The sequence below is a fragment of the Pituophis catenifer genome, unplaced genomic scaffold (genome assembly GCF_029215685.1).
Source record: "Pituophis catenifer annectens isolate HBS135680 unplaced genomic scaffold, rPitCat1.0.hap2 SCAF_1, whole genome shotgun sequence".
Taxonomy (NCBI): Eukaryota; Metazoa; Chordata; class Lepidosauria; order Squamata; family Colubridae; genus Pituophis; species Pituophis catenifer.
This window is the reverse complement of record NW_027256881.1, coordinates 245,221,852-245,249,440: the sequence shown is the minus strand read 5'-3', so window position 1 is coordinate 245,249,440 and position 27,589 is coordinate 245,221,852. Positions and strand designations below refer to the sequence as shown.

At 37.6% G+C, this 27,589-nt stretch overlaps 1 protein-coding gene across 1 annotated transcript in view; it reads right to left on the bottom strand.

Annotated features, from left to right (window-relative positions):
• Positions 1-6,393: 6,393 nt before the first annotated feature.
• The window catches only part of AP2A2 (adaptor related protein complex 2 subunit alpha 2), a 59,270-nt gene continuing 38,074 nt past the window's right edge, over positions 6,394-27,589 (bottom strand). Inside the window, exons 9-22 of the mRNA XM_070932887.1 lie at positions 26,881-27,049; positions 24,988-25,125; positions 23,892-24,074; positions 21,148-21,245; positions 20,305-20,536; positions 18,560-18,733; positions 17,176-17,336; positions 16,555-16,637; positions 15,417-15,506; positions 14,345-14,468; positions 13,064-13,180; positions 11,041-11,110; positions 9,895-10,029; positions 6,394-8,579 (exon numbers count right to left, since the gene is read on the bottom strand). Of these exons, the coding sequence (XP_070788988.1) occupies positions 8,502-8,579; positions 9,895-10,029; positions 11,041-11,110; positions 13,064-13,180; positions 14,345-14,468; positions 15,417-15,506; positions 16,555-16,637; positions 17,176-17,336; positions 18,560-18,733; positions 20,305-20,536; positions 21,148-21,245; positions 23,892-24,074; positions 24,988-25,125; positions 26,881-27,049 (1,852 nt within the window). The 3' untranslated portion in view covers positions 6,394-8,501. The remainder of the gene's footprint in view (positions 8,580-9,894; positions 10,030-11,040; positions 11,111-13,063; positions 13,181-14,344; positions 14,469-15,416; positions 15,507-16,554; positions 16,638-17,175; positions 17,337-18,559; positions 18,734-20,304; positions 20,537-21,147; positions 21,246-23,891; positions 24,075-24,987; positions 25,126-26,880; positions 27,050-27,589) is intronic.

Below are 27,589 nucleotides of genomic sequence, written 5' to 3'. Positions count from 1 at the left end.
TATTTATTTTATTTTTATTTTATTTGATTTGTATACCGCCCTACTCCCGAAGGACTCAGGGTGGTGAACAGCCAAAAAATAAAATACATAGATACAAAAAATTTAAAAACCAGATAAAATCGAATTAAATCATTTTGGCCCAGACAGATTAGTCTCTTGACTTTAGTCTATTGAAATAGTGCTTGCAAGGAAAATACAGTAAACATAGGCCTACATACTCAACTTTCAACTTTTTAAAGATTTCAATTTATTGAACAAGATGTAGATTTGAACTGTTTCATGCTATTTTATAATTCTTAGAATGATTTATAATTTATATGAATCTGAGATACATTACTACCCTATAAAATAGTATGCGGGGGGGGGGGGTACCACGGCCTAGTGGTTAAGATGCTGAACTTGTCAACCAGAAGGTTGGAAGTTCAAGACTTAAACACTGTGTGACAGGGTGAGCTTCTGTTCCTGCCCCAGTTCCTGCCCACCTAGAAGTTTGAAAGAATGCAAATGCAAGTAGATAAATAGGTACCACTTCAGTAGAAAAGTAACAGCCTTCCGTGTGGCCTGGGCATATAGTCATGCTGGCCACATGACCACAGAAGTGTCTTCGGACAATGCTGGCTCTCTTGGCTAAGAAACAGAAAAGAGCACTGTCCCCTAGGGTCGGACATGACTGGTTAGTCAGGGAAACTTTTACCTTTATCTAAAATAATATATTTTTGCAAAGAAAGCTTTCGCTCATATTTTATAACCGATTCTCTAAAGCCAAATAATTGTTTTTCAATATTGTGTTAAATATGTTATGTGATCTTTAGCAATAAGGACTGCATGTATTAATATATTGTTTAAATCAAAGATTAACAGTAATAACATCTAATGCTTATTATGTTCTGTGCTGCATTGTGTATTAGCACTCTGTGGCAATAGTTCTTTTTAGTAAGAATACATATAAGCCTAAATCTTCATTAATGCCAAAAGGAGACAGAGTTCTTACACTTACCGTATTTTTCGGATTTTAAGACGCACCAGAGTATAAGAAGCACCTACCTTTTTTGGTGAGGAAAAGAAGAAAAAGAAATCTCCCTCTGCCTCTGAGCAATTTTGCCTCGTTGCAGCAAACAGCAAACAGCCTGCTTTACTTTCATTTTCGTTTTCAGCATAGCTTGATTAGCACAAGGAAAAAAAAATCTGCTCCAGCAATTTACCTCTTTGCAGCAAGCGGCAGAGCCCTGCGCAAAACAGCTGAGAGCAAATCAGCTGACAGTCGGGAGGCCATCCAATCAACTTGTGCTAATTAGGCTGCGTTGAAGCTGAAAGGAGCTGTTTTTTCTTGCTGTTTGCTTGCAAGGAGGTAACTGCTGCGAGGCAGAGGCCAAAGGGTGGAGGGGCAGTGGGTGGGTGGGGCTACATTCGGTGTATAAGGCGCACCTAAATTTTCACCCCCTTTTAGGGGGGAAAAAGGTGTGTCTTATACTTCAAAAAATATGGTATATTAATTGCTGTTTTTAATGTTTTACAGGGATATGTAGTACTATTGAATATGAAGAACAAGTGTTTTATAGGGGTTGTGTTTCAAATGTTACTTTAACCCGCTGTGAAGGCGTGTGTCCATCATCAACAAGGTAAATAAGATAATATTGCATATTTTCCAGCAACCGTTAAGGCCTACTACTTGTTTAGAAGTCATATTAGTAAAATACTTCAATTTATTTTTCCAGCTATAGCTTATATGTCGGTGGCAGATTATTTTTACTCATCTAAGATTAATATAAGAAAAGCTCTAATCCCTACCTATAATCTGACCATACCTTTCCCAAAGTTCCTGTAGTTTAGTAGTTTCGCATACATCTAATCCCTAACAACAATAATCTAGACCGGAATTTCCATTGCTAAGAAATGCTGTTGAAAAGCATGACATTGTGAGATCACACTGCTTAGTGATGGGAGTTCTGGCACTTCCGGTGGCCATCCTTACATGAATCACACAATAAATGTTAAGTGCTAGGATCACCATTTATAACCACCTGCCCACTGACTTTGCTTGTTGGAAGCCAGCAGTGAAGGTTGCAAAGGGTGATCAAATCACTGCAGCACACTGCAATGGCATGTCTGCAAGCCAAGTGTTGATCTCCTGGATCATGATCACGCTCTAAGTACAAGAACTAGTCATAAGCACTACTCATTTATTGCATCGTAAATTCAAACAGTCACTGAATGAGTGCTTATTAAATGAGGATCACCTATAGTGCAACGGTCCCCAACCTTTGCAGCTTGATGGCCCAGCTGGGAGGGGGGAAGGAAACTGGGTCACATGAGTGGCAGGTCGGTGTGCCCGCACTTGCACGCACAGCTCAACTTGCAGAAATTGAGCTGTACATGTATGTGCATTGGGTGGGTTCTACTTACCTTTACTACTGGTTCGCAACAGGATCGTGTGCATGTGCTCACTTTGCTCGTGCGTGCCTTGCTTCTGCGCATGTGCAGATCGTCAATGACAACATCAGGGGCAGTGGGCAGGGCCTCCCGCCGGTTTTACTACAGGTTCTTACGAACCGGTCCAAACCGAGGGCAGCCCACCACTGGTATGCATGTGCACCGGCCCACCACTCATGCAGCCCAGTTCCAAGTAGGCCACAGTCTGGTACTGGGCCACGGCCCATGGGTTGGGACCCCTGGTATAGTGTAATTTGGTATAGTATTGTTTAGCTACGTTTAAAAAGCTGACTGGATCACTGGAAGGAAATAGTATGAATATAGTGTAATCGTGTGATATTCCACATAGTACTCAGAAAAATGTAAAAGTATGTTTCCCTTTCATAATGATTAAAACTTTTAGAAGCATTTTTTAGATGTTTTTCATCTCTCACATAGGGATACACACACAAACACACACATACATACTACATATTTTACATAAATATACTGCTCAAAAAAATAAAGGGAACACAAGCAGAAGACATCCGAAATCTGAATGAATGAAATAGCCTTATTAAATACTTTGTTCTTTACATATAGTAGTTTATACACTGCTCAAACAACTAAAGGGAACACAAAACTACTGTATGTAACGAACAAACTATTTAATAAGGCTATTTCATTCATTCAGATCTCGGATGTCTTCTGCTTGTGTTCCCTTTATTTTTTTGAGCAGTGTATATGTAAAGAATTCTCACTGACATGATGTATTTCCTAAGTTTAGGGTATCTTTATGTACAGAAAGTGGTACAATATATCAAACTATTTGCCTGTTGAGCTACTTGGAGCTGTGTTGGTGCAGTGGTTAGAATGCAGTATTGCAGGCTAACTCTGCATTCCACTGCCAGGAGTTTGATCCTGACTGGCTCAAGGTTGACTCAGCCTTCCACCCTTCTGAGGTTGGTAAAATGAGGAGCCAGATTGTTGGGGGCAATATGCTGACTCTGTAAACCACTATGAAGTGATATATGTCTATATGCAATTAGTCAATAGTATTAGTGTTAATTATTAACCATTTCTTACATTTACAATATCCAAGGAAACAATTTCTGTATTTTTAAGCTAATTAACTTGGTAAACACATGCATACCTCATCAAAAATAAGACTTTTCTCATTCACAGGCAGAAGAATGCAAGGATAGAAAAACAATGCAAGTGCTGTGCACCACAAACTTCCTACAAGAAGGAAATAGAGATGCCGTGCCCCAATCCAGATAACCCGAGTGAACGACTTTTTATACATATCCTTATATTTGGTGAATGTGTATGCAAAGTAGAGGCATGTGTATACTAGCCAAATTCACCAGTATCAACCCTGAAGCAATATTTAAAATAAACCATCAGTTGCTATTTACATTATACCTAAACTCTGGAGTTAAGAGTCCCTTTGTTTACATTAATTTGTCCAAACACTGAGAAGGCAGCTACTCTTTTTAAGAGCAGTGCTGATAACAAATTATGTTAATTTATTCATTATTTGGGAGATAGAAAAATGAAATGAATTTTTGCCTTATTTATAAGGCTTTCATCAAATTAATGTCTACCTGTGTAAAATAAGTGACTGTTTTAATAAAGATATTAGCCGGCTTTTTAGTTTCTAATGGTGAATAACTGAGAGATGTTCTATCTTCCCAATCCTATAGTCTAATGGAAAATTCATTCTTCAAATGCCCATTTTTGTGTTGTCAAAATTGAACCTTTCGTGATGCAGAGCATCATATCCACAGAGAAGATTTACAGAAGTAATTGAACCTTTGTAATTGAACAAACACCTTCCTCCCTGCAAGAAAACACATATTAAAATAATCAAGGATATCCAGCTACTATAATTAAGTTTAGTACCATTTGTGGGAATCAAATATTTGGAGAAGAGGAACAAAAAAAATGGAAAGGAATAGAATGGAATGGAATGTAGTATTTTGAAAAGTCTATACCAGGAATTTCTGGATGAAGCTCTCAGAAACAGCTTGATTATGGAAGGTCATGTACTGTATATTTACAAAAGCATTCCATGGGAATATACTGTGGAAATCCAATTGGATAGGAACATATTAAAGCAACATCATTAATCAAATGGATGATGCGAGTTCAACACATAAGCCATGTTCTTTCTATAAAACCAATAATACCGCCAAATTATATTCAAGTTAGTTGAAAATAATCAATTTCTTAGCATGTTCATAACACTACTAAATCAAGCCTAAATTCCCACTTTATTTCTTTCAAGGTTAACCAAGATCTGTATTACGTTATATCAAGATAATTTGGAAAATAAAAAAATGCATCTTTGCCAGTGGATGAGGCTGAAATTAATGATAGGTAAAACCAGAGAATAAAAAGTGTACTTTTTCTTACTTCTTCCTACTTGGTAAGCTACTGAAGACGACCATTTGGGCAGATTAAATATATGGTAAAACTTGAGATAGAAATTTTGGTCTGTATTCCTCTAAAACACGGGGTCAAACTCGCTGCGTCACGTTGCCATCATGTGACTTTTTGCGGTGTTTTTCCCATTTGTGGAGCATGACGCATCCAGCCCGCGGGCTGCCAGTTTGACACCCCTGCTCTAAAAAATGAATTCCAAGTCAGGATCAATTTCCAAGAAGAATTAACAGGTAGTCCTTGTTTAGCAATCATTCGCAATTAAGAGAGTGATGAAAAAAATGAGTTTATGATGAATCCTCTGCCATTCCTCACAAAACTCAGAGCTTTGCAGGTCTGTGAAGTGAAGGAAAGTTGTAGTAGTATCATTAAGCACAGTTGTGGTTTCACTTAACTGCATTAATGACAAGTGGCTGGTTCCAATGGTGATCACTAAGAACTATCTATATTATGATAAACTGAGTGTGCATGCTTCCAAAACAGGAATATGTACTAGAGTTTGGGAACCTGTTCATCTTTGCATACACATAAGCAAATGTTGAATGGCACAAGGCCGCCTCTGTAGGAAATCTGAGCCTCACACATCAACCGGGCATCTCTATCAGAATTAAAAGGTAAACAGGATGCTACTGGGTTCTGGAGCTGACTGAGGAACAGATTGAGTCTTGCAAGCTGCAACAGTTTTTCATGCCCAGCCTTTGAGCCAGCCTACAGCTCCCTTGGGTAGCTGAGTGGCTGGGTTGGGAGTAGGTCAAAAATCCACGAAGACCATGTATTGGGGGGAGGGGGAAATGAACCCAAAGCTTATGGGGACCCCAAAGTGGTGCCTCACTTAATGACCAGGATAACTTGCAACTATAATGGGCAGACTCCGTTATCATCATAACTTGAGGACTACCTGTAATAGAAACTGAAGAAGGTAAAGTGCTTCAGAATTCAAACAAACAAGCACCTGTCACATGACACCCCAGACTTAACATCATTTGATAAGACAAAATAGTCTTATCAAGTAGACAGCAAAACAGAAAAGGAAGAACTGGAGAAAATTATAAAATATAAAGACCTACAAATAAAAGTAGTACAACTGTGGGAAAAGAAAGCAAAAAAGTATCAATAGTAATAGCAACTTGAGCACAATCCCAAAATGTCTGAAGCACTACCATTGGCATTGACAAAATCACCGTCAATTGCAAAAGGCAGCTTTACTTGCAAGAGTTTACATCCTGCAACAATACTTTTAATACCATCAAATAATACCTGCCTTTCCCAAATCCTTGGGAAGGACTCAATAGGTGGATAAAAATGTCAAATCCAGTCTAAATATCTGACTGTGTGACCAACCGTAATAATAATGATACACATATACCACACTGATCTATTACAACATCCTAGGTTCTTGGAGAGAACTCAGTGGGTATAAAGACCAACTCCAGCTAAACAACAGGCAACTGTAATTTTGCATTGGTGTGAAAAGAGATTTCTTTTTTTAAAAAAATAGACGCATTGGAAGTTCTTAAAATTGAGAACGAGGAAGCATAATTTTAGTCTTCTAGCCATTTATTTTTTCTGCTAAAGGTAACATGATTAGAGTTATGTATTTTCAGATTCATACACTTATAATGAAAGTTGACCATATAAGCTGAAAATTCATATACTGAAATGGTTATACATAGATACCGGAGTGTAGACCTAAGTTTACAGCATTTCATCTTCCAGTTGAGGAATCTTTCACAAGTCAATAACAAATACTGCACTTGGATTACTAATACTGTTTTAGCCACAAAAAGTATTATTTCTGATTGATAAAGAGGATATATAACTTTGGTAATCAAGTAAGTTATCCCAATAAAGATAAATTGTATATACCTGTACTTCAATTCTCTGTTCCCAATTAGGGAAACAAAAATCATATGAACAGCTGATTTGGAATCTTTACATTTTTATGGATAAATCACATTTGCTCACAACTGCACAGGAAAGACCACCAGTGCTTTGCCATGGTATTAAATAAATGCAACCACAGTGCCTTCAGAACTGCCCTTTTAAAAGTTAAATGGCAGCTCTTCTTAATATGTTATATGACGAGCTTCTAATTATGCCTTGTTTTAATGGCTTCCAGTTCCATGTGAAAAATGAGGATGCATTAACCTGTTTGTTGTGATCAGCACTCTTAGAATTTCTCCAGTGAGAGGAGAATATTGGAAGTTATCCTAGTTTTATTACATGACCAAATTAATGCCATTTCATTTATCAAAATGTGCTAATTCAGTGGAGCCCAACAAATCTACCTTAAGAAGTTTGCAAAAAACCAGTAATTCAGTACTCAAATTAGAGGAATCTGGATAATAGTTCTGTCTGGCTTAGACATGCAATTTTATCTTTAAAAAAAGGAGCTGATTAAACTCCCAAGGACATTTATAGCAATATAGATACCATTGCTTATTTTTTCTTGCTTTACTGAGTGACTGTGATAACCATTTTAGAATCATTTCAGAGAAGTGTGATTGAAACCTATTTCTACTTGCTGAAAAGGATGTCAGGCTGAATTTCTAAAATATATTACAAATGCATATCTCACACCAAGTAGACCATATCATTGCTAGACTTTTTGAAAATAGTGCACCCAACTTTGTGAAGTCAAAAAATCAATTATCAGACCATTATACTTTCAAAAGCTAACAATTTACTTAGGACCTGAATATACTAGACTTCTGTATCTGTGTGACCCACCCATATGCTAACAAAAATATTACATTGAAATTGCCTATCAATAGTAACAGCCAGGGCTAGAGAATATAGAAACATAGATTCTCTGGGAAATTTTTTAGTGTCGCTCCATGTGATTTTTTTTTTTTAAATTTACAATCCAAGTGAACAATGGATTAACTAGAGTTTTCTAGAAATAGTGAATCTAATAATTCTGATTCTTTATTCCAGCGTTTGATGAGAATTTTACTCTTTGGTAATTCATCATTTGGAGGAAATGAAAGGGTGAATTAAAGCTGTTTAAAACAAATTGCTTGAGGTAGGGGGAAATAATATCCTAATGCCTCTGTGTACTGTACTCAAGGTCAATGCCCATAGCCTATTTTGAAAAAGCCAACACCTGTGAGATTCATTACAACAGTCCTGACTTCCCATCACATCACATTGATACATTTTGGACATTCTCAAAAGTTGATCTGCCTAAGATTGACAAAGAATACAGCAGCAAGATGGCTACTGCACAGTCTCATCAAACAGAACTTTACTGATTACTGCTGGGGCAATGCAGGGATAGGAGAAGTGACCACAACGTTACTAGCAATTTACATTGGAATTTCCAGGGGAAAAATTCAAACACCTTTCATTTAGATCATTGTTAATCAAAGTAAGTCATCATAAAACCAACTCCTGACAAAATGCCTGAAATAGTTGAGGTGACAAACACAATGCCTCCTGGCCTCCTTGTGCCAGAAATATTTTCACATTTAGGTAACTTTACATTACACACATCTTTTATTCACATAAGAGGGACAGGTCCTTTAAGGCAGGAATGTGAATGTGATGGCAGTTATTTATGCAGACACTGGTGCACAGGACATTCCTGGAGCAGGACAAGAAAAACAGGCAGAAATAAAGAATCAAAGCTGGTCTTGAGTCAAGATTCAGAACTGTTCTGACAACAATTCGCATAATCTTCGTGAGACTGTTTCTTTACTTGTTCGTAGTGTTAGTCGGTACATCTGAAAAAATAATAAAAAATAAGTTTTATGAAGAACGGCTTTAAAATTGCCAAAATTCCTACCCTTCTTATAAGTGTTTTCTGTAACAATTTTAGATGTTTTAGAATCATACGATGGTTTGATGTTTAAGATTAAAAAAAAAAAAGAATTGCAGTGGAGGCGAAGCTATCTAGTCTGAGCTTCTGAAGAACATTTTTTAGCTTAAAGGGAAAAGAGGCTATTTTTTTAAATCAAAGAGTTCAATAGTAATCAGTAGGATTACCTATATTTAGAATGGAAGAAAATGAACTGAGCTGCAGAATTAAGCATCATTGTGAAGCTTTACCTTTACTTACATTCTTAGAACCTTTGGGTATTAGAAAATAGAAGTGATTGGCAGTTGTATGTCCAGAAAAAATAGAAATGGATAGTATAGACCACTGATAGTGAGAAGTAGCTTTGTCCTTCTGGTACATGGGTGTCACAACCACTTTTTGAAAGTACAGTACCTATAAATTGATTCCAAAATTCCAAATATGCTCACTGACTTAAAGATGTTGCATAACTCTGCTTTAGCAGAGAATCCCATATTAAGACTTCTTCCTCACTCAGCAATCTTTTCCTGCCTCTTCTGCTTCCATCCCAAAAAAATTCCGGTTGTTACTCAAAATGTCTTATATCCTCCAAACTTACTATATCACAAGTGATAGTGCTACATGTACGATCATGTATCACAATATTTACAAGTCCATACATTCTGGCCAAAAAACTAAAGTTTATTCCCTGGTGCACACAAGAGAAATGGAATGGAAAGCAACTTCAGTTAAGCTGTCACAAAATTAAAAAGGCAAATAATCAGTCTGAAATAAGAAAATACAAGTTCAAGAAGCGTGAGTTTCACCTGGATAATTTACAGTACAAAAAGGCAAACCAAAACCTGTATAGAATGGTACTTCATCCCAATGCAGTTGATCTTCCTGATTAATAAACAACACTTTGAATGTAATTTTGAAATAACTCAATTGTCTATATAGGTTGTACAATGAATAGAAGGCAAAGCTAGTATTGGGAGAGCTATAAAATGTATGGATGCATTGTCTTAGTCAACACCATTCAGCTAGCACGTATATTGTTAGAGCACAATCTTCAATGAAGCACTATGTATGCATTTGGTGAACGAAAGGAGAAAGAATATTTATCACTAATGCAATAAAAACACTAGAATTTCTATTTTACTTTAGAAAAAAAGATTTCTGTAAAAATACACATGCGAAAAATTAAGTGTCTTTCATACGATGCACGCTCTTGGTTTGACAATAAAATAAACATGGATTACCTCTGCCTGAAGGTTGGGTTCAAGACGCATCAAACAACCAATTTGTATTGATTTTGTATGTATTATGCCAGCACCTACAAAGTTAGCAGGGTTAGGATCCACTTCTTCCAGTAGAGCTGTGCCAAAGCCAATGATCTGTAAAAGAGGATTTAACTTTACTTAATACATGTCCTTAAAAGACAAATTACTTAATTTTACTTAATTGAATTGAAAGCCATTGGACAACAAGCGGAGAAAGGAAGGAGGTGGACATATAAAATGTACATGATAAATTGAGCAGAACGCTAAACACACACTTGATTAAGACTCAGATAGCTTCCATATTAGGGAGAATGTAGAAGTTTGGACTAAAGAAAGAAATATGGTTTTATGACAAAATCAAATACCCAAACCAACTTTCCCAGATAAAATAAACTAACAAATCAAACGTTTAGACATAAATAATGCTGACTTGGGCACTAAAAACAATTGATAGTGAAAAGGAATAATTTGATAAAATCTAGTTTTTGTTTCTTGGGGGAAAGAGCTTCCATTTTTGAGAATCAGGTAATAAAATATAGACAAGGGAAAGATGCATTTCAAAGATTGTCAGAACATACATAGTATGTAATGCATTATTTTGAATAGCTGTTGATTAACAAAAGGCCACTAAGTTTATAAATTTCCTTTGTCTTTTTTAGATCTGATAATTCCTTAGCTTTATGTTGTTGTTTTTTAAAGTACCTTTTTATTTTGGTAAGCACAAGCACAACAGCAGAACAAATTTCTGCTTCTTAATGAATAAAACAGAATCCTTCAAGAGGCAAAGAAAAAAAAAGATACCAAAATTAAGAAGAACTGAAATACCTATGTTGGTAGAACAAAACTTTGGCTGTTTGCGTGTGTTTATGTAAGAAGCAAAGCAAATTTCCCACCATACAATTACGAACTAATGGAGTCCCATGCTGTTTTGTCTCCTAATGTCCAGACATTTATTTTTAAAAAAGTATAGATGTGTAAGCTGTTATGTCCATGGCTTTAACTTTACTAACATTATCAGGTGTTTTTTTAAAAACAAATTAAAGACAACAACTTTGTTTTCCATTATTATAAAGTTTTGAAGTCACAAAATATAACCATCGAAGCAAGATAAATCATTATACTAACTTTTGCCTTTGTAATCTCAGCATCCATTGGATGGTTTGCTTTAAAGATATTCTGTACTTCTTGTTGAGGGCTACGAAGAACATCAAGAGTTGGTATTAGCAGTTCATATTTATTATATTTCTGCAGCAAAATGTTTATGACAGAATGTAAACACATTTTACACAGAAGTAGCAGGGCAATACATGCATGTTTATAGCACTCTTCTTCTAAACAATGAATCTTATAGGATTTGTATAGCAATGGTCTAACCAATGAACCACAAACAGGTATCCTTAGGTAGGCTGGTCTTTAGTTATATGTATAGAGAAATATATGGATATATGGATAGAGAGATAGAAAAAGTGCCAAATATTTTCCAGGAATTCAGCCAACATCAAAATAAATGAACATGCAGAAAGACTAAATTTGTTTAGCTTCTGCTATATTAATGCTCACAATTTATTAAACAAGTCTATATTTAATTTTAATCCCTTAAAAGATAGGAACTAAAGTAGTTCAGGTTATACTAAACCTGGAACAATAAATTGCATCATTCTGTTTCTGACAATGTATGAAAGTTTTCTAACTATAGATGAATATGTGAGTTCTGATATTGACATTCTGAATTTCTGAAATAGCATGACTAGTATAACATTTGTTTAAACATCTATTTAAATCTCTTCACCTCTTTTCTTACATTGATTCCACACATGAGTCACATAAGAGAACATTTGATAAGTTGGAGTCACAGAAACCAAAGAGTTATTCACTGGATTCACCTATAATACTAAATCTTAATGTAGTTTAGTTGTCTTTAGTAAGTTGTGTAAACTTATTGTGAATCACTGTGACATACCCAATCAAGTTAAAATAAACCACAGCCTTACAGACTGTGTTAGCCCAGCCTCTACCCTGAAATGCCTCACTCAAATGTAGCAGGCTTCTTTCTGTTTGACTTATCTCTGTATCATAAATGAGTACCAGTGTTTGGGACTCATCTTCCAGGAAGAATAATGAGGTAGAAGGAAATTAGAAGTATGCCACCAGTGGCCTACTCCTGGAACTCTGAGTGAGAAAAGGCAACATGTGTGGCTGCAAAATGGTAGCTGTTTTTAAGAGATCCCATATCAAATCATTCCCCAGATTAATGAGAATTTAGGGCAAGTAGTCAAACATAGTCAAAAAAACAGACTCAAAGGTAGGACTGAATTGCTTTACAGGAAAAAAGGAAGTGGAGTTTCAATCCTGGCTCCTGGAGAAAAAAATCATGAATTTAGAAGGCATCCTTGGTGCTCTCTGAGTTTGGTTGTTTTTTTGCAGATGTTTCATTATGCAATTTACTTATCATCATCATCAACAACGTGGCGTTACCTAATTTAGGTAATGAAACATCTGCAAGAAAACAACCAAGCTCAGAGAGCACCAAAGATCTCTCATTTCAACCCTTTATTTTATTTATTTTATTTTATTAAATTTCTATACCGCCCTTCTCCCGAAGGACTCAGGGCGGTGAACAGCCACAAGCTAAATACAAAAATACATAAATACAAAAATTTAAAATAGATTAAAAACGAATTAAATAATTTGGCTGAATTTAAAATACCCCATAATTTAAAAACAAATTAAAATTTACATTTAAAAAGGGGAGAAGATTTAGGCCAGGCCAGCTTGATGAAATAAAAAAGTCTTAAGTGCGCGACGGAAAGTGCACAGATCCGGGATCCTCCGTTATCTCCGGGGGGAGCTCGTTCCAGATCGTAGGTGCCCCCACAGAGAAGGCTCTCCCCCTAGGGGCCGCCAGTCGACATTGTCGGAGGAGCCCCTCTCTATGGGAGCGTACTGGCCGGTGAGAGGCTATTGATGGTAGCAGGCAGTCCCGTAAATATCTCTGAGTTACAAATATTCTCCTTCATGAATTTACATCTAAAGAGGTTCCTTTTTCATTTGAGCTAGGTGTCAGTGTTCACTAAAATCCAAGTGACAACCTGGAAAAACTAATATAGTATATAATATTTAAGGACATGCAAGATTAAAATAACTTTACTTGCTCAGTTGTTTCCATCTCTGGAAGAAGTCATTAGCAGCCATTTCTGTAGGCTGGAAAAATTTGTTCAGTGTGATAGGTAGCTTCACGGAGATGTTTTGTAAAGTTCCTCCATATCTAGAAACGGCAATGACAAACTTTTAAAGAAAATCTTCTTTCCTTTTTTTTCATAAGCAGCAGTTCTTAAACCATTTGACCCAATTACAACTTTTTAAATAATATCACTACCTCTCCTCTCCCTAAAGAAAACAGACTATAGTTTTAAACAAGTATCTCAGTAGCAGCCATCCCAAACTGGATCCTCAATTCTCTACTTCCAAATAATATGTGCCGCATAACACAAACTTTAAAGTCAGCACAATAAGCAAATTACTTTTGCTGATCCCAATCATCTCAGAGAAGGCACATTGGAAGAGGATATTTTTTACTTGCTTACAAAAAGCAAGCAATGTAGGAGATTCATATGTTTCCCGGAGGGAGATTTCCCATAAAACGGGAAGCCACCACTGAGAATGATCACCATCCTGCCCACACTCATGAACCTTGCAAGGAGTGGGGACTGTTAGCAGGCCCTGTCTAAATGACCAGGCCAAGCAATCAGATTCTATGCTTCCAAGGTGTTGCCTGATGGCAGGAGATTTTATAGGATATGCTCCAACAGCTGAAGGAAAATTCAAAGTGAATATTCCTATTGTAGAAGAGCATGGGTGACTCAATAAATTAAGGGGGAAATGAAAAGCAGAGATGTAGACAGTGATACCTACTTCTAAAAATGGCAGTGTGATAAATAATACTCATGAGGGGAACATGGAGAACACTTCACAGGAGGTTTGGACCTGGCCTCAAGACTATTTTTGTACAAAATAATGTCAAGCCTATTTCCTCATGAAACAGTTCAGCTAAAATTCACCAAAATGTTTAATTTGCCCATGTATGAAGAAGAAATAAATGATAACAATATTAATCCCCTTCAAATAATTCCTGTGGCAGAACCAGCACGTGTTTTGTGAATAGCTGATGCTAATAGTTAACTTACTACTTTTTGTTCCTCTTTCATTTCTTTTTTTCAACTGTTTGCTCAACGTCCCCCCAAAAAACACCCCACCCCCCAGGATTATGCTTTATATCTGAAGGCCACAAAAGTTTATGCCATCATCAATAAGCCAATCTTTAAGGTCACAAAATAACACTTTTTGTGTGTGCATGGAAATGGATGACTGCAGATATTCCTCTAGAAGTGCACTTAAATGAAAAACAATGTTCAAAGTTAAACAACTATACCTGAATTGAATGTTTAAGGCTGGCGCTTCCATGAAGTCTGATATACACTCAATATTTACAATCTGTTGCATTTGAGCGCCCCCTTCCACAGTGGGTTCAACAGGTTTAGTCTGCAGATTCAGACGTGATAAGTTAAGGAAACAGATTTGTTTTCAGTTGTTCTCCTTTTGCTGAACCTTGCAAAGATTGAATCTGGTCATAAAGGTTTGGCAAGGTTAAGACAGGTAGAAGGGAAATAAATTGATTAAGTGTATGTTTGGGATTAAATAGGTTGCTAGGATGTTGTTAGAAGACTTAAAAATTATTGCTATAGACAGGTCAAGTTAGGGGATATTTGTCCATGAAATCACTAGGAATGAATAAAAATTAATTTAAAATGTATATATTTGCACAGGATTAATTATGGAAGAGATAAGAGGTCTATCTACCTTCCAAGTACAATTATTTTTTGTCATCTCACTCTTACTCTGTGGTCTTTAACTTGGAAACATAGGCCAGAGTGCAACCACCAGCTTTCTGCTCATAGACCATTGACCAATATGCGTAGAGATGGTTGGGAAAGGGATCCTGCACTTATATCTGCATTCCTTGTCTAAAAGACATATTTTGCATCTCTCTCTTATTAGTTAGGTAGATATTCTCAGTGCTTCCACAATTTACTTTTTTTCAGTTCAGCTCTCTTTCTCTTCTTATTGTGCAGTACAGATCCCCATCTTCACCATCTCTCTTTCCTTAATGGAGGAAAACATCACAGACTCTACATGTTGACAGATTTAAGCAGATTTAATCTCTCCTTGCATCATGCTCTCTGCTAAATAAAAATTGTCCGGATTTTCTTTTACACAAGCACAATCTCAAGACTAGTTTATTACAGTTTCTTATAATTATATTGCTAATTTGAAAGTTTTTCTTTCCGTGCATTTTTTCTGCTTTTTAAAGCCATATGCCAGGCAAACAAAGCAGCAAGAGCATTGTACTAAACTAACAAAGAATGCATGATAGTGTAACACATAAACGTATTCTTGTAGTCTAGAATATAATATAGCTCATTTATATAAGTGACAAAGGATATTTGACTGAAGATCATCTGAACAGATTAACGTTGGAACAAAATTTAAAAATGGTGTAGAGGTTTTATTGCCATAAAATATGAACATACGACCTAGAAGAAAGAAGAAAATTTCTCAATCATACAATTCACATTACTGATGAAGTCCACTGAGAACTTTTTAAAAATACTCACAAAAATGTATTTATCATGTTTTCAAAATGCCGTGTGAAATTGTGAAGTGAGTTTTTGAGCAGAAAATGAATGGTTATTTGTTTTTTCAAAACGAATGTTATGTGCTTGATGGTTACTTGGGAAACGTAGAAACCATTATAGATAGTTTTAAAATACATGTAATCCTCAGATTACATCCATTCATTCGGTGACTGTTTGAAATTAAAACTGATGTTGAAGAACAGGGTTTTACCACCAGTTCTCAAAGTTATGGCTGGTGCAGCATCCCCATAGTCAAGTGATTGCAATTTGGGCCTTTGGCAACTGACTTGCCATTAAGATGGTTGCAGCATCTTGCAATCACACAATTATCATTTACCTCTTTCCCTGCTGGCTTCTTACAAGCAAAGTCAATGAGGAAGCTGGCAGAAGGTCACAAGTTGTTCCAGCTGCTTTTTCTCCAGGGGATCTCAGACTCCATAGCACCTGCCCGTACTCTGTAGCGCTGATCCACCCACCTTTATCTCTCGCTCACTTGCCAGTCTCCTTGACTGGGATGCAATTTCAACAGCATAAGAAAACACTTCTGGATTCCCACTTTTTCTTATGTCGCAGTCCTGTGAGGTCCTTGCTTAACAATCCTCAACGACCTTGCTTAAGAACAGCAATGGGATTACTATTGCTAAGTTATAGGGTCACACAACATTGTGCCTTATGACCACATTGCTTAGTGACAGAAATTACTGTTGTTAACTGAGGACCTCCTGTATGCAGCTGTTAGTTACAGAAGCTTTCTACTCATCAAGTGATAGGATACAAGGATTTGCATCCCTGAAAATCTTCACTTTCTGAAGGAAACCTTTTTTATGGGCAACTCTTTAGGAATAAAAGAAATTACCTTTAAACTGAAAACCATTATAACTTTTTTTAAAACAGATCTAAGACAGCAATTATCACAATTTCAGCTCATTATAACCTATAAACTAACCCAGGTTCTGACGAAATTCAGATTTCAGACCAATCTGTAGTAACTGATTTTCAAACAGGACCCCATTGTTTTTGCAGACAAACCTAGAAATAAAGAAATAGCTGCATTAGTGAAATTATATTTAAACAATTTTATACATCCTTCCAGTCTATCTTGGAGAGGAAATACAGATAGAGATGTACTCAAGAGTAACAGAAGAAATAAAAATCTAGATAGATTACAGACTGAATTTTCGCCCTAGAGGGGAAAAAGTTTTCCAATTATAGAAAAATTATTCTGAGCAGGATAGGTAATCTGATCAAAATATTTATCCTCTCTAATAACATATATGGAAACATGTACATTCATGGTATATAGGACTGAATGAACATTTGCCTTAATTAGAAGCTCTATACCAATAGCAACTGCCAAGTTTAGAGCTGGTCTTTTCTCTATAGCAATAATCCAGCCTATCATCTGGAGGATATAGAAATTAGCCAATCCTATTTTTGGAAAAACAAGTCAATGACACTTAAAGTAACAAACAGTTTTGTAACTTCATGGAAATAGAGAAGAACTACATTGAGTAAATCCTGGAAGGAATAAGAAGAGAAGAAATGGAAGCACTGATTTATCACATGCCTTGCGAAGTTGTCTTCTGAACCAGGAGCAAGTGATGCAGGATTTGCAGAATTGTCTGAAAACACATCTACTAACAAGCTACCACTTGAGGTTGCAGGAACAGAATTTGTGACTGCAGCTGCACCAAGACCTAACAGGTCTGCTGAAGGAGATGGAGTAGACTGCAAGGAACAACAAGTGTTTTAAATGATAAAAAAATACAGAGCCAAGATACCGTCTTCCTCCCACCCGTTCTGTTTATGAAAGATCAGGTGCTATACCACAATCTTTTTCAAACTTGGCAACTTTAAGATACATGCCTTCAACTAAAAAATTTCAACTTCCTGGCTGGACAGATCTGGGGATTGTGATCCACACATTTTAAAGTTAAAGCACTGCTTTTCCATGTTGCCTTTAAAATAACTATGGTACTAAAGTTTTTAAAAGATCCTTAATTTAGTACACACACACACTCACATGGGAGGGGGGGGAAGAGGGAGAGAGAGATTAAAGTAAACAGAAGAAACTAGTCTGTCTCCAAAGTGAATGGTCATCATAAAATGGAAGATCTCTTTTCATGTTTCTCTGAAAACGTGCAGACTCCATGTGGAAAAGATATAGGCAGGATTCCCAATTTCTATTCTCACACGTTCCATTTTGGCCTCCCATATTTAGACCCTGCAGATTTGACTGGAAAGGTCCAAGGTGAGCTTCTCTTTGGAGGCACCTGAACACGAGTAGCTCTCCAGCTGCAGAATCTGATCAAGCAGGACTTTTGAGTTCTGTTGATGTTAAACTTGAGCAACAGACTCAGAGCTCCTGATGGTGGGAATGTAAAGGAAAAAGCCCATGTGCACAGCCCATTACACACAAAATGAATGCAAACCCTAATATGGAATTAAAACCATCGATTCAGGTGTCAGTCTGAGAATAGTAGCGGCTAAAAGTACAGGAAATATGGGAAAACTTGTATCTCTGCATTCGCTCATAAGACATTCTTATGTTGTCTTTATGTATTATTCTATTTGTGAGTCTAGTGATCAATATTAACTGAGTGTGTGACTTTGCATACACAAAGTAAATATTTATATTTATTAAGCAAAACATGACTCATCTATGATAAAAACAAATCAAAGATGATTTCTTGGCAAGGGGGGTGGTGGTGATGTTATAAATTATCGCTCAGAAAATAGTTATAAAAATGTTAAAGTAAGGTTGCATTAATAAAACACATAAAATTAAAGGCATGTAAAGGCCAGAACCAATAATAATCAAATTATTGGCAATGTGGCAGTAAAAGTCTGAAATTGCTTAAGTATCAATGTCTACACAAGGGTGATATTCCTCCGCCGCTGCGCTCTGCCCCCCCCCCCCCAAACAGCAAAAACATGCACTATAAACCTACCGCTGTGCTTGCATTTACAAGGGTGGCTTCAGTGCTACCATTGATATCCGAGCTTCTTTCCTTTTTGGTTTCTTCCAAATCAGTAACTGTATTGGGACCTTTTTTCTTTTTCAGCTTGGTTAGAATGGAGGATTCCCTCTCTGGAAACGGAGGCATTTCTTCTAGCACCGTTGCCTTAAAAAAGAAACCGAGCCACATTTTGGAAATGTTAAGAAACATGCTTTGACCTCTGAACATATAACAACAGCTTTGTCTAAGTCAGGAGTGGATCTCTTTCTCTCTCTCTTTTTTTAAAGTCCTGAAGGCCACCTGAATGCTAACCATATTAACCGTTTTTCGTCCTCTGGGTGGCCCTTGGGAGAGAGTGGAGAAATTCACTAATTCTCCCCTCCTCGGTGATTTCCTAAAAGGCTCTTTTCACGCCAAGCACAGAGACCATGTCTGTCAAGTGTGGAAGCCAGAATGTCAGTCAATTCTCCACTTCGGAGTTCCTAATAAGGAGCTCTGCAAAGAAAATGGACGTGGGCAGATAGTTCAACAGCAGCAAGTAGAGACAAGGTAGAAACTGGCTGGAAATGTTGCTGAAAAGGGGCACCACTATAAGAGGGAGCAATTACGAATTGCCAGGCAGAAGGTGTGGAGGTGTGTACCGTTGCAGGGGTCTCCCCCAAAACCATGAGGAAAGAAAGAAGATAGAGGTTGGCCCTTACTTTGGCTAAATAAGCAAATCACTATTCAGTAGTCCCATAACATTTAAAGGTAAACCAACCCTCAGTCTTGCTTTTAAGCAGTGGGAATATCACCATCTGCAACTCCTCCTCTTCACTATCTCTACTTCCTCTACCATTACTACTGTTTCCACCCCTTTCCTCTTCTGAATTAGTCAGCAGCCATGGAAGCGATGCACCATTCTAAAGGGAAAAGGTGTAAGCAGCAGGTGACTGAAGGAATCAGACGCCTCCTTTAAGGGCACTAATTTCATAAAAGTACTTGCTTTGTGTCAGCACTGTCTGAGCACCTACAAAGCAGTGTCTCATTGGCTTAGGAACAGTGGGCTGCTGCTGCTGCTGCGGTAGCTTTTAACTAGCTGGCCAGTGCAGTACTACAGGCAGTCCTCGCCTTACAACAGTTCGCTTAGTGACCGTTCAAAGTTACAATGGCACTGAAAGATGTGATTTATGATCGTTTTTCACACTTACGACCATTGCAGCATCCCCGTGGTCATGGGATCAAAATTCAGAAGCTTGGCAACTGACTCCTATTTATGACACTGATTCCTATTTATCCCCTTTTGTGACCTTCTGACAAGCAAAGTCAACGGGGGAAGCCAGAGTCACTTAATGACCATGTTACTAATTGAACCACTGCAGTGATTCACTCAACAACTGTGGCAAGAAAGGTCATAAAATGGGGCAAAACTCACTTAACAAATGTCTCCCTTAGCAACAGAAATTTTGGGTTCAATTGTGGTCGTAAGTCAAGGACTACCTGCACACCATTCATTGATTCCAAATACTAAGGGCAGATGGATCTTTCTTGGATTATCAGGGCGTAAGATCTACACACACACACACACACACAAGTTCAGCTCTGGTGATGTCACTGTGATCTGTTGAAGACAGATATGCAACTGCCTTCAAAGCTACCACTAAGTGTTGATATTGTTAAGAAATAAAAAAAAACTGAACTGTATCTTTGAAGGTAAGGTTCGTAACTATAACTATAAATAAACCACACATACATACCAAAATATCAGTGCTAGCAATTGTACTGAGCCTCAGGTACTCAACAGCTCTCTGCTGTAGCTCAACGTCAGCATTCTTTAGTTGGCTGTCACTGCGTAATACATCTTGAACGGTAGTTTTTATCTCAGGAAATAAATTTACAAACTTGATGTAAGTAGACAGAAGTAGTGCTCTAGTTGGGACACTGCACAGGTGGAACTTTGAATGCAACAGGTTGAACTGGATGAGAGGACTTGGCGAGAGAAAGAAAACAGAGTCAGAGCTAACAGTCTATCCACAATGATTTGTTTGATGGGCGGAAGGGGAAGGAGTTCAGCATGAAAATCCTAATATTGCGTTTTGAAATGAAGACATTTCTGCTGCTGGGCATTTTAAATTTCTAATTTATGCGATTCTACTTTTTCCGTTCTAATGGCTTCTATTGTTTTAATATTCAAACCAGGGGTGGATTTGTGTATCTGTGTATAAATGTATCTGTGGACATTTCTCTTAATTCTCATATATTTTTTAAAAAACTGTAACTTTATTTTTTAAATATTTTCTTTTAAAAAATATAGGCCAGCAGTATGCTGAAATCAAATCTCTGAAAAAGATAGATGTGCCTACTATCCCAAATACATTGCTTACCTCTGCTTTAACGAGAGAAATAATCTGAATAAAATCTGGTTACACGGGATCATGCTGGAGATAGTTATCTTACTTCTTAAAAAGTCAGTAATGGTATACTGGTTAGGGGATTGGACTAAAACTGGGATAACTAGAGCCAAATACACACTTAGTCATATGAGGCCTGAGCTGGCTCTCAGTGTGATTATGCTACAGATGATATTATAGTGTTTTTACCTGGATCTTGGATCCCCAGCAATCAAGTTTCCAAATTCTCCCAAAATATAGCCACCCACTTTGACCAAGTTTTCATGGCATGCTGGTGCTTGGAGAGCCTGTTGAAAAAGGCATTTGGGAAACATAAATATATTACCGACTCGGAAAGTGTGTACATAAATATCTAGTGCAGAGGGAAATCTGGTCTAATATGAAAAGAAATATATATATAGCCTGTTATGTGCATAACCTCCTCTTAGGGTCCAGATGTATATGGAACACAAAAGTTATACAATCAGGAAAAATTATTTATTGGTAACCCTGTTGGGTTTTTTTCCCCAAAACTGTAGAGGTGTTCTTATTTATACTTAGATCCACATTCTGCCTTTGGAATAGACCCACACACAACCCCCCCCCCCCAATAATTAAGAGTTAATCCATAGGGCAGGGGTGTCAAACTCATGTTGTCACGGCATCGTCACATGACGTATCACAACTTTCCCCCCCCCTTCACTAAACCGGGGGTGGGCATGGCCAGCGTGTGATGCATTCGGCCTGCGGGGCTGCAAGTTTGACACCCCTGCCATATGGCAAGATTACGGCCAAGATCAACCAGAGAAATCTGTTCAAGGAAACAAATTGCAAAATAAGGAAACACACTCCACCCTCCCCAATTGATTATACACAGTTTTAAAATGTTTATTAGCTATTCTACAATCAACACTTTTAAAATAATTTATCCCATAATTTACAAGATACTTCAAAGGAGAGCAACTTCATTTGGTAAACACCTTTATAATGCTCATTTATCTTTAGTAGAGAATAAGTTATTGGTATTTATTTTTAATAAATAAGTTCCATTCTTAAATACATCTTTTCTGCACCTTTACAATTATACCAGAATCAAAAAACCTTTGCAGGCAATTAATTGAACTGCTTGAGGTTATGCCCTGTCCCTTCCCTAACTACGTACTGAGTAGGTAGGAAAAAAGGGGAAAAAATAAGATAGAAATAGAAAATTGAGTTTCCTGCCTGCTTTTGAGTCTGACTATTCCCTCCAAGGTTGGGACGCGGTAGCTCAGTGGCTAAGATGCTGAGCTTGTTGATTGAAAGGTCGGCAGTTCAGTGGTTTGAATCCCCAGTGCCGCATAATGGGGTGAGCTAACGTTACTTGTCCCAGCTTCTGCCAACCTAGCAGTTTGAAAGCACGTAAAAAAATGCAAGTAGAAAAATGGGAACCACCTTTGGTGGAAAGGTAACAGCATTTTGTGTGCCTTTGGCATTTAGTTATGCTGGCCACATGATCATGGAGATGTCTTCGGACAGCGCTGGCTCTTCGGCTTTGAAACGGAGATGAGCACCGCCCCCTAGAGTAGGGAACAACTAACACATATGTGCGAGGGGAACCTTTACCTTTACCTTTATTCCCTCCAATGACCTTGGCCCCACACAGTGCTAATAAAAAATGGTCCTTTGTATGTCATAGCTTTTGATAGAAAAATGGATCATTACTTAGGGGTTAGACACATGAAAGATGACTTGTTACCTGCAATAAGAATACCTTCACTGTGTTAAGAATAGCATATAACTTCCATGAAAACTCTCTCCAAGCAAGGTTTTATCCTACATCTTCAGGTAAAGGCGGAGTTCCAAGTATATGACTCTTCATTACTAGCCGACCTTGACAAGTGCCATTTGGCTTTTGATCAGGATAGAGAAGCTGAGATCTGTTTGACCAGTTGTCAAACCAGAAGAATTTTGTTCTTAATACTGGAGCCCAGCATAAATAAGTCCTAGAGCTTCTCTCTAAGGTGGCTGGGCCAAATTAGACCTTTAAAATTATAATAGGCCAATATGAATGCTATGTCCTCAAATGACAGAAGTGTCTTGACAGGATAAATTTCTAATATCACCCTGACTCCCCTTTTGTAAAGTTACACATTCATAAAAGCACAATACATTTTCAAAAAAGTAATCATACTGCATATTTTTTAAAGTAATAAACCATTAGATACCATTTCTCCTTTTTTTAGAAAGCTCTTATCTCATTTACCAAAAAATATTACTTACAGGCTACCTATTAATATTTCATAAGTACATATTAACATTAGATGATATTAAAAATACGAAAATTATGAAGAAATATTAGATCCAGATAATTATTTTTTTTTAAATTAACTGATAAAACAAATGCAAGGAGATAGAAATACAAGAAGTAAAAAAAGAGAAAGTCCCATTTAAAATAGCTTCTCCCCATAACTCAGTGGTGAAATGTAAAATTTGTTACTACTGGTTCTGAGGTTGCAGAAAGAAATGCTTTTAAAAGCCTCTGATGATCAGGCAACTCAGCTGGGATCATCAGAGGCTTTTAAAGGTATTTTTTTTCCTACAACCTCTTCAGCCGAAGAGGTTGTAGGAAAAAATGCTTTTAAAACCCTCTGACAATCCCAGCTGCGCTGCGCAATCATCAGAGGCTTTTTTTTTTTTTTTACTTTTAAAAGCATTTTTTCGGCTGAAGAGGTTATAAAAAAAATGCTTTTAACAATAAAAAAGAAACAGCCTCTGATGATCGCGCGGCTCAGCTGGGCATGGGGGGGGGGGCAGGGATTTTTGCTAGCGGTTCTCCGAACCACCCGCTGCCATTGCTACCAGATCGGGCGATCCGGTCCGAACTGGGAGCATTTCACCCCTGCCATAACTACTTGTCTTCTATTTATGAATTAAACAACTAGTTGGTAGAAAAGACTGCCAAACAATAGTCTTACCTCAAAAACTGTTTTTGCAGCATATCCTTGCACATCATCTCTGTTAATTACTATTTGAATTACTCTGTACCACACTTCTTCACTAACGTAATCACCGGCAATTCGAATCAAATTCAGTATGGTATCCACATACCAGGTGTAGTCCACTGCATATTTCTCAGCCAGAATTGCAACTTTGAGTACCTGGAAGGAAGGAAGGAAGGAAGGAAGGAAGGAAAGGAGGGAGGGAGAGAAAGGAATATCGGTTACCTTCTTATTTTAGCAGTTACAAAAACAAATAAGTCATTTAGTACAACACAAATTAACATTTATCTTTGAACTAATAACAAAGACCTGATATAGGATAGTTCTACAAATATTCTAATCAAATGCAAAATTTTTTTGACAATAAGCAGTTTGCATAGACAGTTTAACGAACTGAGCAATGCCGGCACCAGGTCTTTTGTTCAGAAGAAAAATAATGCCGAATTGAATAGGGAGGAATTCTTACTATAACACTAAACTCCATGTATGACCATTCCCTAACTCAGGGGTCAGCAACTTTAAACACTCAAAGAGCCACAAAAGTCCTAACCGGAAGCCCCCCATTCAATTCTGGAGCCGACTGGAAGTCTTGTTTCCCCACCATAGTTTCCTCCTAGCGTGGCATCCTTTTTCCTGTGCCGACTGGAAATCCGGTTCCCCCACCATCGAGTCTCCTCCTAGTGCAGCGTCCTTTTTCCTCTACCTGTCCTAACCGAAAGACCGATTATCAATTGTGGAGCTGACCAACAACAGGGAGCTGCAGCAGAGGGATAAAAGAGCCACATGCGGCTCCAGAGCAGCAGGTTGCCGACCCCTGTCCTAACTAATGTGCCTACATGTTAGTTACACCTCTGAATAGTGTAAGTGTCAGAGCACCATATTTCAAACTCCAACTAGTAACAATAATTGCTGCCCCAAAACTATTTCTAACTTCATTGTTATATTTTTTTGAAATAAGTTTAATTGCTATTGAAATTCTTCAGTATATGTAGATAGCCAAAACAAAATAAAACCTTGTCATGTTACATGCACAGCATGCAATAAAAACTAAGATACATTTTTAAAAACTTACGATTTCTTCTCTAATAGAATAATCAGCCGTTTCCAGATAATTCAGCATTTCAGCTACAATTTGTTGGGCATTGCTTCGGTCACACATAGCATACAGGAGATCCACTGCTCTTTGTCGTACACTTACATCTCTCTCAGTCTAGAAGTAGCATCATAATTATAGCATAAAAATTTAGGGGGAAAATATGTAAATAATTTTCAAACACACATGTATATCATGGGACTTTGAGAATATTGAGATACTGAGAATTGAACCAGAGTGAATAATAGGCAATTTTGTCATGACATCAAAAAGTCTAAATAGTACTTAGCATAAAATGCCTATTAATGTACAGTGTCTGAAAGAGTAGTTTTATTGCCAGGGGAATTAAAGTTCCATTCAGGTACTTTAAGATAAAGTAGAAGATGATTCAATGAATTAAAAATATATGTTCACTGCACAGAGTCCTCAGAAACTCTTTAAAGTAGAGATGAAATAAAGAATAAAGGCCAGTATCTTTCCTTATCCAAAAAATCTTTCTTGAACTGATTAGAAAGAATCCAGGATTAAATGAGATGCACTAACCTAATAATAGGGCCAGCTCTATATAATGTACTTGCTTAGACAGTAGCAATAGCAAAGAAGAGAAAACTGTACGTCTTACTGCCTGTTCATCGTCCTCCAAGACAGGGGTGTCAAACTCAAGGCCCACGGGCCGGATCCAGCCTGCGGGTGCTTAGATCTGGCCTGCAGGCTGCAGTGCCTATGCCAGCGAAAATGGAGCTTGGGAGGGCTGTGTGCACCCCCCCCCCAGCTCCATTTTCACTGGCAGAGGGTTGCAGGAGGCCGTCGAACACAGCTTGGGAGCCTGTTTTCGCTGGCAGAGTGCTCGGGCCATCCTAGGCGCCCCTGACACGAATGACATCAAGCTGGCCACATACACCCCGCCCCCCCACCCAAGGTCAAACACAACCCTGATGTGGCCCTCAATGAAATCGAGTTTGACAGCCCTACTCCAAGCTAACTGATATGTCCAGGTGCAGCAAAGGACAATATTCCATCTTCAGTTCTGAAGATAGATTCAAAGTGGGCCATCTGGCCATTTGTACAAGGTGTAGGAGGGAGCTTTTCATTTCTTTTTGCCTCAAACAACAGAATAGCAAGGGCCAGATCAGGCCAATACTAATGGGGAGAACGGACAAGGAAGGAACAGGAATCGAGGTATAGCAGAAAAATGGAAGATGAAAGAATGGAGTGTACAAACTATTCCCAATTTCACTCCCTGTGGAATGAATGTGCTCTTTCTAAATTATTGTCTATCTGTGGTTAGGTTCAGCCCTAGCTTTAATCATGCAAGAGTCACACATTTTCAGAAAGCAGGGAACTCCCACACTATAAACTTTCACTTTTCTTCCTTCCTCCGGAGTTGCTCTCTTATCTTTTCCCTCTCTTTTCTGCATCTTCATAGGTAGAGAGTGCTCCTTTTAGAATTACCAACATAGCATTGTTCTACTTGCTAAATTTTGATACAGCAGTACAGAATGGGAGCTACAGTTCAAGCATAGCCTAATTGGAAAAAACTTGAACCTTATTGTGGGTTATGAAATGTTTTAAAGAGGTTGCAAGGAAAAAACATTTTCATAGCCTGTAATAGTTGAATAAAAACTTGGAGATAACTATTTAGAAAAACCAATAAAATGCATATCAGAAGTTTGATGTGGTGCTAGGTTTTTGTTGTTTTTATGTGTTTAGTTTCATTGTTTGAATATGACTTTTATGCTGTTTTAACTTTTGATTGGGAGTTGCCCAGAGCTGATAAGATAGGCAGCTCTATAAATGATTTAAACAAATAAAATCAAAAAATCAATTAAGCAGAAGAATCAGGGTTGTAGGCAATATAGAACCAAACGTTACCTTCAGTGCATTGATCACTGTTTCTATGTGTGTTTTCACAGCCTCGTGTGAAAATTCAGAGCTGGCAAGCGTGCACATGCTTTCCAATGCTAAGTAACGAAGATTAGTTTCCCGGTGTTGCAAAAACTGGCCTAGCTGATTACAGGCACGAACAAGCAGGTTTGGTTCACTAGGCAGAAGAGAGAATGTAAAAAGATAACTAAACTGTAACAATCAGTAGCACATACTAGAGAGCATTAGTGAGAGCATTATAAGGTACCTTCACTACCATTAAAAGTGCAGCTAATATCTTCTGAATGTTAGTAATAATAATAAGTATAATTCTATTTTAAAGCAGGAAGATTTACCTGTATCATTTTCACAGAGCATTTCATAATGGCTGGGAGTGTGCATTTTTGGGTAATACAGTCAATTAAGTATAATCCTGATGTTCTAGTGATGGTATATATACATATACACACACGCACACACTAGGGGTGGGTTCTAAAATTTTCTACTACCGGTTCTGTGGGCTGGCTTATTTTGTGGGTGTGGCTTGATGGTCATGTGACAATTATTTAGGATTTAGCAGAGGTACTGGTCTACCAGGCTTTTAACTGCTTGCAGAGCTGTACCGATCTACCCATTTATTTTTGCAGGCACTGATCTACTCATGTATTTTTGCAGGCACTGGTCTATTCATTTGTTTTCTTTTAACACTGATCAGTTG